Genomic DNA, 13,882 nt, shown 5'->3' on the forward strand with positions numbered 1-13,882 from the left:
CTTTTGCATCTTTTATGTTTTAAAGCATACTGTATTTTACATTTTTAATCAAGTACTCACATGATTAAAATTAGACTACAAAAGAGAAAACCCAGTACTGCTAATGCAGAAGAATGAGGGGATACACATGATCTATTTTGTCTCCACAATTTGATTTTAATTTAAGATTACATTAGTCATGCCAACTGAAGAAAAACAAGATATAACAAAAGCTGACTTCATTTAACAACTGTTCTTCATGAGTTGGTAAATTTATAATCTATTACTACATGAATTTATAAAATTTTGTTGTTTCAGGTTTTCTTTTTTTGAATGCTACTGATAGAGTTGTAATTCTAAAAAACTGTCTTTTAAGTAAAATTTCACTCTCAAAAAAAAAGTAATTGATTTTACCAGGTCCTTATGCTAGTCTCCACTTTAAAAACTAAATTAATACATAGAATAAATCAAAACAAAGATTTATGCATGAAAAATGACAAAATTCTAAGCCACAGTTATGTCAAGAGGCACAATGATAGCAGACTGCTAAATATTTAAAAGAAATTAATTTATTATTTATATTATTCCTGAATATGCTTCCTTCAAAGGGAGGAACATAAAACAAATGCACTATTGTCAAGAAACCAATCTATATAGAATCTTTTTATAGTTACTGTGCAATTACAATTCAATTTCTATAAACATGATAGACCCACTATAGGACTTTAGATATCAAAATACTTTGTTTTCACATAAAAATTATTTTGCATAATATATTAATAAAAACTATAACAAAACTCTTAGCAATCATTTAGAAGCAGTGCAATACCCATTTTAAGCTGTCAGATAGATTTAGACAAAAATATTAAATTCACATATTCTAAACATTGCTTACTGAAAGTATTGTTTCAGCTTGAATATTTAGACATATATAAAAAATATTTTAAATTTTTTGCGTGTCACAAGTAGAACAGAAATGGTATAAGATTAACTGATTTTTTTTTCTCTTTAGTAAGGCTAGATAAAGTTGTCAGAAGATTATTATTTTGTTTACAGATTAGAAAAATGAGAAAATGACTTAAATGTGACAGCATATAAAAGCAATTATATGTTTACTGAAAATATAAAAAACTCGTAATTTTAAAATTCTACAATTTGAAAGAAAAACCAGTTCAAAGCATTAACTCACTTAAGTATAGCCCTTCTTTCTGATTATCCACAAACAGAATGGCAATGTTTCATATTCAATTTGTTAAGTTTAACTGTACTCGCTCTATATGCCAAAAGCTGAAAATATATACCTCAAAAGTAGAGGGTCCTCTGTAAAACTACTCAACAGGTATTAATATACTCATGATGTTTTATAGTGAAAAATTATACTTGTTATAGTATAGATGTAAAAGTTTTTAATAATTACTTTAAAACATCCCAGCAACTAAGAATCTTATTGTTACAGTATTAAGAGTATATATAATCCTTGAAAAACAAATGCCAGCATCTGTTGTTCATATTTAGAAGTAAAATTACATACTGATTCTGGTGTTTACAAGTTTAACTTAATACATCTAAGAATATTTTCAATCACTCTAAAATGTCACATCTATCACTTAGGTCAGCTGTTCATTTTTAAGAGAGTACATATTAAACTCTGGGCATCTGCTGACACTGGTGTAACTCAAACATTTCAACTGTCTCCCTGACAGGGATAACAGATGCTGACATTATCAAATGTTGTACTATTTTTTTTTCCATGGCCTCTCCTTGCCCCGATATGGCCAGTATATGAAAGTGAACTGCCATCCAAAAGCACACTTGAGCAACTGGATCTGCTAAACAGTTTCCATATAACTAGTAAAAATAGAAGTCAGTTTTATTGCTATCTTCAGCACTTAAGTCCAGGCAATTTAACACCTGTTTCACATCTATTAGAATAAATGATAGAAAGATTTGCCCTTACATTAATTTCACCCGCAGCATGATACTTACCAACCAACAGATGCAGAATATATTCAATATAAGAATTGTTTATAAATTGACTGAATTAGTGTTTACCTACTTCTAGACTAGTTCAAAACAGCAATTATTGCCTTATTCATTATATTTCCCTGAGAGCTCTGACTTTATAGACAAAATATAATTTCTCAAACTTTCACTTTCTGTAAATACATTTCAGAAGACATCCCTCCTCTGATATTGAAAAGCAACACTGAAATCACATTATAACAGTAATTTTCTATATTAAAGTATTATACGTAGATTTTAATACTTCAATTAGTGGATTATAGCTAAAGACCACAAGTCAATGCATTCTCAAGCTGACAATGAGAAGTAGACAGGCAAGCTTTACCCAAATGAATTCAGTCAAGGAAACAGATCTTTGAAAGGGTTCTATTACTAACCTATGATTAGCAACTCTACATACGTACATATGCAAAAACAAAGAAAAAAGCTGGCATGCAAACAGTTTCTTTCAACACAAGTCAAAGAAACACACTGAATACACGTTAGCTATTTATAAACTAAAGGGCAGAGGCACTTTCTTAAGGCTACTCATATTCCTCCACCCCATCAGCAACTTGCTATTAGTCCTTAAGTATTACACTAAAAACAGTAGCATCAGCAGAAAGATGTGAATAGCAGTACTCTTCCTTAACCTATTTGCTTACTTGGTTTACAGCTTAGTATAGAAAACATTATTTGAAATATATCAAGGTCTCTGGGTTCCTTTAAATATTGCTGGCTCTGAAACATGATATTGTCTATATTTAGGAATTAGGCAAGGTGTTAAAAATAAAGGCGTACATTGATAATTCCTTAATGCACTAGCAAGTTAAAGAGTAAATACTTCTACATTATTAAAGTAGAAAATAGTAGGAAAGTGTCCTCAAAATAGAAAATTTTACACTCAGTGAGAGAAGCACTAATAGGAGAATCTCATTTGTAGAAGGCTCATAACCGTAATTTTACAAATTTAAAGCATTTTAACTATTTTGAATCCCAAAACAGCATTGCAATGCTTTGCTAGAGCTGGTAAAATGGAACCAAATCGCCTCTTCAATGGATTTGGTCCCCTTCAACCAGCTGTAGCTATGCATTGATTACTACAGGACAACCAACAAGTATCAATCACATGTCAACTAATTTCAACTTATTTGTTTAAATTGTGGTGTACTTCAAATAATTTGTTACTGTTAATTCTACCTGGAAGTCCTACAATGGTTGAAGATGTTTATAAAAAAAATTTATATGAAAAATGTGTGAATGACTTATGGATTTCAAATAAAATAATTTTACTTATTTATGGTCTCTTGGTATTAATTTTTTATCCTTCAGAAGAGAAGTGGTAATAAAATATAGACTATGCACATAATAAAAAAAAAATCTTGCTTTAAAGAAAGTATCTGGGAATGTCATCTAAAACCCACCAGAAATCATAATGGGAATGCAAAAGTGTGGATAAAATGGACATGTGACTATCTTAAAGAAAACAATGACACCATATAAAACTTTAGAAGTGTATCGTTCTCTTCCATAGGATTAGCATTTAATTTTACTGCTATTTACCTGAATGTTGATCGGTAAGGTGAAAAAGGAAATGATGATACTGCAAAATCTTGTGACAAGACTTAAATAATACCTAGTTCTTCCAACCCTACCAATATTTTCACCCTCAAAAAAAAGAAAAAGCTAAAGCTAAAAATCACCAGTTTTTACTCATATATATATTTCACCTCTCCATAATTGTTTCCTGGGATATAAAATGAAGATCTCTTGTAATAACAACATTTTAAGGTTCTCATCACTCTATCATGTTTATCATTCATTAAAAAAGAATAAACAAGCCTCTCTCAGTGGAGAGACAATGAAAAGGAAAATGACAAGTAACCAAGCATCCCTCTAACTTTCTCACTGACTGCAATAAACTATAAATAAGGTAATATTTATTAGTAAATAAACATTTCAGCAGCTAATGAAGGGTTACTGATGGCAAATAGTTTAAAAACCTAGATAAACATCTAGGTTTGTTCATTCAACCCTCAATTCCTAACTCCTTCTCTATTCAAAGTGACAATCATTCCTTAAGAGAATGTGAACAAAGGAAAGTATATGTAAACAAATTTTATTACTTCATTCAAAGTAATATGCCTTCTTGCTTATAGTAATTATATCTTAGTCATAATACATGTATTTGTGTATTATAAGACATAATGTTTGAAAGTAGAGGCATAGAGATATATATACTAAAAATATATATATACTAAAATATATATATACTAAAAATATACTGTAATTAAACAGATTTTCAGCTTCTTTTTATATAAGCATTTATTACATTTAGAGTGTAAAGAAAGTGCTAAACACCAATAATTGGTCCAAATTATCAATTTTTTCTATATTAAACATTTTTACTTCCCAGACCATATTTCCAGAAGGAAAAGTATGACTTGCTCACATACTCAGTAAGATTTAGTTATGTGTCTTTATGGGAATAATCAGTTAAGTTAGTATGCAGCTGTGAAGTTATCTCAGTTTTAACCTGAAAACAACAAAAGTATATCACATCATGAGATTCATTTAGATTTTACTGTTACTTTTCACATTCAATTTATATTAAAGAAAAATGTGTAAATAACACTATAAAAGTAACTTTATAATATTGTTATTGGTACTTCCAGTATATCTATCGATTGTTTTTTGTCAGCTTTACAAAAAATATTAATTTATTTTCTTGTCTGTGAGGGAGCTCTAGAAACTTAACAGCAGCTAAAAAAATGAAATATCCTCACAGAAGATATCCAAGTAATGTGCTGATTAATGATAATTCAAAGAAATTTAGTTTTCATTTTTGACAACAGAAATGATTTCTGCCCTACATTTAAGTCTGAAATTTTATCTATATGAAGAAATAAAAGATAATGTGTCCAAACCCTAGGGAAAACATTTCTATAATTATCAAATATGAGAATACATATTTGAGTATTATTCTCAAAGTCTCTTCAGATTAAAAAAAATACTAAAATTAAATATATTGTAACTGCTATCTAAAATGCTCCAAATTTTTCAAAGTTTGGAGGTATTCAGTTTGATAGCAAAAATGTAAATTCTCTCCTACAATTCTTAAAAAGAAATGCCTTTGTAACTTTTTCTCTTGATGTTTTCCTTTCCGTTAGTCATACAATTAAGAAACACTAAGATGAACTTTGAAGAATATATACTTTGTAATTTAGATTTCAAAATTCCAGACTGCAAAAGCAAGACATCTAGACATATTTTGATGACCAGCAAAAAGACATTTTCTTTTAAAAAAGCACATCCAATAATTAGTTCCACTGTATCACTGACTTATTGCTCAAAAAACATTGTTGCTAACTAAAAGCAAAGCTAGGGGAAGAATGATAGTTGAATTCCACATGTACACACAATCAAATACAAATTTGGGAAACTTTTCCATATTATTAACCAAAATAAATTGAAATAAATATAAGTAAATATTTGAGTTGGTATTAAATTATATTCACTGTTACGTAAATTTTCCTGTTACAAAAATATATACATCCTAATAGAAGAAAAAAACCTAAAAATAGCTAAGAATTGCAGCAACTGCCAGCAATTGCAGCTGAAATAGACTATACATGTAGTGTAAGTGCCAGCAACTGCAGCTGAAATAGACTATACATGTAGTTCAATGGTTAAGCAAATATATTAAAATAATATAACTGCAGGTGGTATCAAATAAAGATCACAAGAATAAATTTAAAAGTTACAGGGCCTCCCTGGTGGCCCAAGGGGTTAAGACACAACCTATGAAGCTGTCCGAAGCCACTGCAGCATGAGTTTAATCCCTGGCCAGGGAGCGACTCATATGGTGCAGCAGACCTCTCCTGACTCGCCAGCTGCTCCCCTCAGCAATGTACTTCAGTCTATCTGCCTGTTCTGTTCCCCAGTCTGTCTCTGGTGAATCCTCTACCCTCCGCACCTCTGGCCTGTACCCCAGCTCTTGTATGCATAAATAAAAATAAATCTTTAAAAAAATTAAAAGTTACAATTCAAGGTAAACAGCTTCAGTGTTACATGTACCATAAAATGTTTATTAAAATGGGGGAAGGGCCTCCCTGATGGCGCAAGGGGTTAAGTACCGCACTATGAAGAAATCCATAGCCTCTGCAGCACAAGTTCAATCCCCAGCCGGCCAGGGAGAAACCCACATAGTGCAGCAGACCTCTCCTGTCTTGCCCGCTGCTCCCCTCAGCAGTGTATTTCAGTCAGTCTGCCTGTTCTTCTCCCCACTCTGTGTCTGGTGAACCTTCCCACCTCCCGCATCTCTGGCCTGTACCCCTGCTCTTATATGCATAAATAAATAAATCCTTAAAAACAAATAAATTAAAAAAATAAAATGGGGGAAATACTAGCAGGTTTATAAATTATAATTAATGTTTTCTCTAAAAATACTAAGCTCATCAGGTCCTGGAAATAAAAATGTGCTATATAAGGTTTTCTCAAGTAAGTGTTAAGAACAAAAACTTTAAAAAATTTTGAGTACCAAAAATTATTCCTTCGGTTTTTAATATCACTGGTCAGCACAAGAAAAGCCAGTATTAAGAAAAAGAACTTTGACATGAAAAAAATTTAAAATAACACAATTTGCAATTACATCTGACATATTAGTTGAGTCATCTTCCAATACTCCTCACTGTCCCATTAAAATCATACTCTTATCTGGCAATACACAGTCCTAACTACCTCAAATGTTTTAAGGAAAAACGGATAAAGAAGTCACATAGCTTTAAAGTATCACGGCTATAGAATGAAAGTAGTATTGCGGGGTTTTGTATGTTTGTTTTGTCACTTGACATCAATAATCTGGAGGAGTCACTGTTACAAATTTTCAGAGGAATTCTCAAAATGTATGCAAAAACTGAAGAGAGAGCAGTAGATATTTTTCCTTCTTTGTATAAACTTTAGCATTTTTTTTAAGATTTATTTATGCATACAAGAGCAGGGGTATAAGCCAGAGGTACATGGGTAGGGGTGGTGAGAGGATTCACCATAGACAGAGTGGAGAGCAGAATAGACGGATCTACTAACAAACACTGCTGAGGGGAGCAGCAGGCGAGATAGAAGAGGTCTGCTGCACCATGTGGGTTAGTTCCCTGGCCAGGGATCGAACTCATGCTGCAGTGGCTGTGGATAGTTTCATAGTGCTGAGACTTAACCCCTTGCGCCACCAGGGAGGCCCAACTTTAGCATTATTAAATATATCTACCCCCAATAAAGTGAAACAATTCAAAATATTTAAGTTATTCATTTCCTAAACACTTCAATTTACAGTTTATCTTAATCTTCATGATTTAATATTATACCTAAATCCCCTCAATAAAATCTTTTTGAACATTCTGAAGTACATGCTCTGTTGAACTCCTAGCACAGTTTTTCTACAAAATTTATCTGTAACTGACCATATGATATCTTGTCATATCTATGTGTCCTGTCAAATTAAAACTAACATTTATTAAGTCCCTAATATAGTCAAGATACTTTAGGGTATATACAGATGAAGTAACATGCCCACAATTTCAACTATAAGTGCAATAAGAACACAAAATAGAAAATAAGGCAAATGGAAAATAATTTCAATGATGAGATCTAGAAACTGTGGAAAAAGATGATTAAGATAAAGAAGGGGTATAAGGGCATCGTGATGCAAAAAAATTAATGAAGGAGCCTCCCTGGTGGTGCAGCAGGTTGAGTGTAGCGCTGTGGGGCTATCTGCAGCCTCTGCAGCCAGGTTCGATTCCCGGCCGGCAGGGCGATACCCACATGGCACGGCAGACCTCTCCTGTCTTGCCCGCTGCTCCCCTCAGCAGTATATTTTGGTCAGTCTGCCTGCTCTGCTTCCCGCCCTGTCTCTGGTGAATCCTCTCACCCTCCCGCACCTCTGGCCTGTACCCTAGCTCTTGTATAAATAAATTCTTTAAAAATAAATAAGATAAGACAGACAGACAGATAGATAGACAGACAGACAGACAGATAGATAAAAGAAGACAGAACATTTTAGGGAGGAAAATACCATACATAACTGAAGGGTACAGTGGGCAAATTTTTATTAGCAGACAAAATAAAGGTAGAAAGGCAAGTTCTGAACATACTAGATATGGTTAGAACACACTAGATATAAAAGTAAAGGTGTACCGATTTTATTCTGTATACAACTGGAAGCAACTGAAAATTTGGGATCAGCAGAGTGGAGCTACTAGATCATGCTTTTAACACAATAATTAGTTGTATTAAAAAAATAAGAACAATTAGAAAGATATTGTAATAATCTATGCAAAAGTGATGAATACATAATTAGGTAACACTGGAATGGATTAGAAAGATGCAGAATAAACAAGAATATTAGAAATAATTAGAAGTTGAAAATAAGAGAGTAATCAAAGATAACCCTAAAGAGACATCAGAAGTGATGTCTCTTAGTTAAACTCGCTGTCCCTGTGTTTCAATTATGCCTCACATGTAACCTTAAAGAAAAAGTAATATAAAGTGATTGAGAGCTGATTCTAAAGTCAGAGACATTGCTCAAGTTCCACCTGCTCCACTGATCAGCTGCATGATCTAGAGTAAGTAAATTCTTCTTAGAATCCTCACATTCTCATCTGTAAAATAAGAATATTAACACCTGCCTCAAAAAGTGTTGAGTTGGGGTCTCCGTGGTGCAAGGGGTTAAGCGCAAGCACTATGAAGCTATCCACAACAGTGAGGTGACCCACATGGTGCAGCAAACCTCTCCTGTGTCACCTGCTGCTCCCCTCAGCAGTGTGCTTCAGTCAACCACCTGTTCTGCTCCCCACTCTGTCTCTGGTGAATCCTCTTACCCCCAACCCCTGTACCTCTGGCCTGTACCCCAGCTCTTGTGTGCATAAATAAATAAGTCTTTAAAAAAGAAATAAACTTGTTGAGTTTTAAGTAAGTATGTCAACCACTTAGGCCTGGTATGTGGTAGGTGCTCTCATCATTTTTCTATTTGAAAGGAAAAAATACATACTATTTTGTCTCCTTCACAATGCCCAAGTATAAAGCATTAAAGTACTTATAATTTGAAAAAACAAATCAAGACATAATCTAAACTATTATCATCCATTTCACTCTACATTATATACACATTATTATAGGTACCAATGAGCAGTAAAATCCTTTTGTTTTCAGTCTCACCCTCTTGTGCTGACCATAAGAAGCTAAAAACAAGTACAAAATTAGAAGAAAACATAAAGATGAAGTATGAAACCAAAGAAAAAGAATTCATGGGTATGCAATGTACAGCATACTGATTATAGTTAATAATGTTATACTCTATATTTGAAAGTCGTTAAGAGAGTAAATCTTAAGAAGTTCTCTCCACAAGAAATTGGTAATTATGTGTGGTAATGGGTATTAAGTAGGCTTCTTATAGTGACTGTTCTGTAATATATACATATATTGAATCATTATGTTGTACACCTAAAACTAATACATTGTTATATGTCAACTGTATCTCAATTAAAAAGTAAGAATTCAGGATAAACTATCAAAATAAAATTAAAAATAAACCTTTGCCTCACTCAAGATATATAGCCATGATGCAACTTTAAACAGAAAGCCTCTACTGCAGAATTTTCTAAAATGCTTAAGATACAGTTATTCCAAAAAAATTGTTGACAGACAGTTCTAGGTTAGGCAAATCTAACCATTACCCTTTTGAGTAGGACTTTGCTGTTCCTTTATAAAGCCAGTGACCTGTGAAAGTTTTTCTAAAATTATAACGAGCAAACACTTTTTCCAGTAGACATCTATTACGATAACAATGGCTGAGAACTATCTACACTGGAAGTTTATATAACTAAATTACTAATAAAGAATTAGGTAGCTTAATAGTTATTTAGTCACAAGTTTAAAAACATAATTACCATGTAAATGGATAACATGGGACTAGAGGAATAAGAGGCAGATACCCTGAGAATAACCACAAATATATAAATCTCAAAATGGAATAAATATAATCTTTAGGTATAGGCAAGTAATCCTGACACTTTTAGTCATACTTTATATTTATCTCATAATATTTATACTAGTTTGACAACCAAAATATCCTCTTATTAAACTAATCTATTTAATGAATAATAACGAATAATAATTTCCACAAACTTTAAAATGATTTAAAATCTAAATGAAGTCAAATTTATTTCCTCATCAGTATCAGAAAGTCAAAGCATCTCAAAGAGTATAAAAAACAGTAAAAGATGAAATCTTTACCTGGGATTTCCTCTGAGCGCAGCATGGTGTAGAGCATTAAATCCATTATTGTTTGTAATAGTAACATCTGCTCCAGCTTCCAGAAGAACTGCCAGTATATCATCACGTTTTTTACTTATTGCATCATGAAGAGGGGTATCACCTTCAGAATCCTTTTTTAAGTTTAAAGAGGCTTTTATTAATTGTTCAATCAATCATAACATGTAATGTTAATACTTATACTAAACTACTAATCAAACAAAAACAAGTCATACATACAACAACATGTATAAAACATGCTCCGTGTTAATTTTTAAAAAGCAGGCAGGAAAACATTAACTTAATTATAGTAAATAAATTCACAATCTAGATGGAAAACATAATAAAAATGCTGTAGCATTCCAAAGAAGAGAAAAAAAATCGAAGTACCACCTTCAAATATAATTCAGTTAGTTGTAAAAGTTAATGAGGTAAAAAAAATACCCCCTAAAAAATTATTAGTTTAAAATGGTCTGCCATACCCTATTTCTATCACTAACTGTTATATGGTGAAATTCCATACCAAACCTACACTAGTATGTGTGTGGAGAGAGGTCAGGGGAGAATCCTATAACAATGTATTCTATAAGTCAATGGTTCTCAATCTTGGCTGCACATTAGAAGGTGCTAAGAAGCTCTTACAAATTCTGATATCCAAGCTCTCTCCAGACTAATTAAACCAAAATTTCTGGGAATAAGATCCAGGCATAAATAGTTTTTCAGAGCTCCCCTACTAAATATATTGTATAGTCACAGTCGAGATTAAAAAATAGTTAATCTAAATGTTTCAAAGGGCAGACGAATAGTTAGTAAACTCAAAGTGAAAACAAATGTAAAATAAAATTTAGCAGCCTCAGTCTACCTTTCTTTTTAAACTGATTTTTTTCATTAATCAACAGATTTAGAAGTAAGTCATTATTCATTACCAGTCATCTATATAAAAGGGTAATTTAGTTTAATAAATAATATCCTCAGTAAAGTCTTATACAGCTTAAACTGTGTATATTTCACAGTTGCCAAGTCCAGCTTGCCTGCCTATTTTTTAGTTTTATTGGACCACAACCACACACATTCACTTATGTATTAACTATGGCTGCTTTCACATTACAAAGGCAGCAGCATGGATAGATGGACAGTTGTGATAAAAACTATATGAAAGCCTAAAATATCATTTGCCCTTTACAGAAAAAGTTTTTCAATTCCATGCATATATCAATAATTTATCTACCAACCCAACCCAAGTTCATTCTAATCACCCAACTTCTATTAGGTGACACCAAAAATTCATAGTCTTTTACATGACTAAATATGGTTGGAATAAGCTTCTACAGAACCTGAATGTGTCTTGCCTTTTTGTTCCCACAAGCGCTACTCCAAACCTTTAACACTCTACTCAGTTACCCTTTCTATACCTACCACTCCCTACTCTCTCTCAACAGATGACTTTGCCTTCCATTTCAGGCCCCCAAAAAGCCAGCATACATTTCCTTTCCCTTAATAGTTTAATATCCCTCAGTTTCTTCCACATCCTCCAATTCTGCCATCTATTCAGAGGCTGTCAATTCCAAACCCTGTCCGTGCTGAAATGTCTACATCTCAAAAATATTAACCTCTAATTACTCTTTAGCTAAATAAAATCTTGGATTTTTTCATCACTTCTCAAGCCCTCAGCCCCATTAATCCTATTCATCTTTTTCACCTGAGACCTATCCAATCTAATTCATCTGGTTGCTAAAGCTATGAATGGGGAAAAAAATCATTACCTAAATGATACTTGCTTCCAAAATTAGGCTCTAATATAAATTAACCCTAAAGTCCTATATATTTTCCAAAACAGAAAATCTCCCAAGACTAGGCTAATCACTAGGCCAACACTCTAAGAAAAATTAAACTAAAATTAAAACTATTATTAAATGCAGTCTATTACTCTTTAAATAGTTGAAGTTCACTATTATGATAAATATTCATGAGCTGATATTTTTGCAAGGAAGTTACCATCCCCATCTCGCCAATATAAAACTAGTCATTTGACAGTTTCTTTTATAAAGTTTTTCTAAGAAAGAATAGTTGCCAATGTTATATTTTATACCTTTGATATCATTACCTATGATCCTACAAAAGAAAGCTGATAACAAAGGAATAACACAAAACTTAATAATCCCCTTTAATAGGATTCTAGCAATACAGAAATATTTATTTAAAGCTCTTACCTGGAGACTGGGATGACAGCCAAAGTCCAATAAAGTCTTCACAACTTGAAGATGACCTTTATTGACAGCAATATGAAGGGGTGTCTGTCTGCGCTTGTTGCGAGCATTCAAATCAGCACTCCCTCGATGCAGCACTTCTATAACAGCACCTTCATCTCCAAAAGCTGCATGGTGAACAGCTCTATCTCCGTCTTTATCCTAAACGTAAGTATTTGAATTTGAATTAGTATTTTAGAAAGAAAAAATAAAACTTGAAGCTATAATAATTCATCAAGAACAAGATTAATGTCAGAAGAGGAAACAGAATGGAGCCAACAAAATAACTCGAAAATCACAGATAAATGCTTACCTGTCACACATATACTGGACCAGTAATCATAAGTATCAGAAATAGTTTGATCATTCTTAACTTCTAATAATCAGACATGATGGTAAACCAACATTAGGAAAATATTAAATTATGATAAAATTATACAAATCTTTTTTCCATTTAAAAAATCTTACAAAGATTTTTAAATGACATCAAAATTATATTAACATTTAGTGATTTAAAAAAGAAAAAGAAGGATGCCAAACATTACGATCTCAGTTAAGGGAGAGAAATATATCAATATGTTAACACTGGTTATCTCTGGAAGTAGGCAAATACTTTTTGGCATATGAAAGAACAGAATAAAAAACTATTAAGCACCACTTTAAAAGACAAACATGAGGGGCCTCCCTGGTGGTGCAAGGGGTTAAGACAACAGCACTATGAAGCTATCTGCAGCCACTGCAGCATGAGTTCAATCCCCGGCCAGAGAGGTGGCCTCTCCTGACTTGCTGGCTGCTCCCCTCAGCAGTGTATTTCAGTCAATCCGCCTGTTCTTTTCCCTACTTGTCTCTAGTGAATCCTCTTATGTCCCACACCTCTGGGCTGTACCCCAGTTCTTGTATGTATAAATAAATCTTAAAAAAAAAAAAAAACATGAAACAAAACCCAGCATAATTCCACACACTTGAAACCTAAAATTACTTCAAAGGAGTCCAATAGATTATGCCTCACCTTCTGTACCAGAGATATTTCTGAAGAGATGAGAGAGATTGTTTTAAATTTTTTTCAAATGTAAGAAACAACCTTTTAAAGGAAAACAAATGCCTGTACTATACCATGAAGATAACATACATAGTTCATTCCAAAATGAAGTTCATTACCTTATTAGCTACAGATGGAAAAAGATATAATGTCTTTATTCCATACTGCATCTCAAATTCTAACAGCATGCTCCTAGACTTTCTCCATAGCAGTGATTCAAGCACATGACCCTAGCCCCTGGTGAACTCCACATTTTTCAAGTGTTTTAAAAATTCATATGGTACTCAGAATTATTTGACCTACTTTTCAAAGG

At 32.7% G+C, this 13,882-nt stretch overlaps 1 protein-coding gene across 2 annotated transcripts in view; it reads right to left on the reverse strand.

Annotated features, from left to right (window-relative positions):
• Positions 1 to 13,882, reverse strand: part of MIB1 (MIB E3 ubiquitin protein ligase 1) — a 118,409-nt gene that overhangs the window by 37,257 nt on the left and 67,270 nt on the right. For both annotated transcript variants that reach the window (XM_037508746.2, XM_037508747.2), the window contains exons 11-12: positions 12,495 to 12,692; positions 10,267 to 10,418 (exon numbers count right to left, since the gene is read on the reverse strand). In XM_037508746.2, coding sequence (XP_037364643.1) covers positions 10,267 to 10,418; positions 12,495 to 12,692 — 350 coding nt within the window. The remainder of the gene's footprint in view (positions 1 to 10,266; positions 10,419 to 12,494; positions 12,693 to 13,882) is intronic.

This window comes from Talpa occidentalis, unplaced genomic scaffold (assembly GCF_014898055.3).
Source record: "Talpa occidentalis isolate TD23 unplaced genomic scaffold, MPIMG_talOcc4v2.1 talOcc4.13, whole genome shotgun sequence".
Lineage (NCBI taxonomy): Eukaryota > Metazoa > Chordata > Mammalia > Eulipotyphla > Talpidae > Talpa > Talpa occidentalis.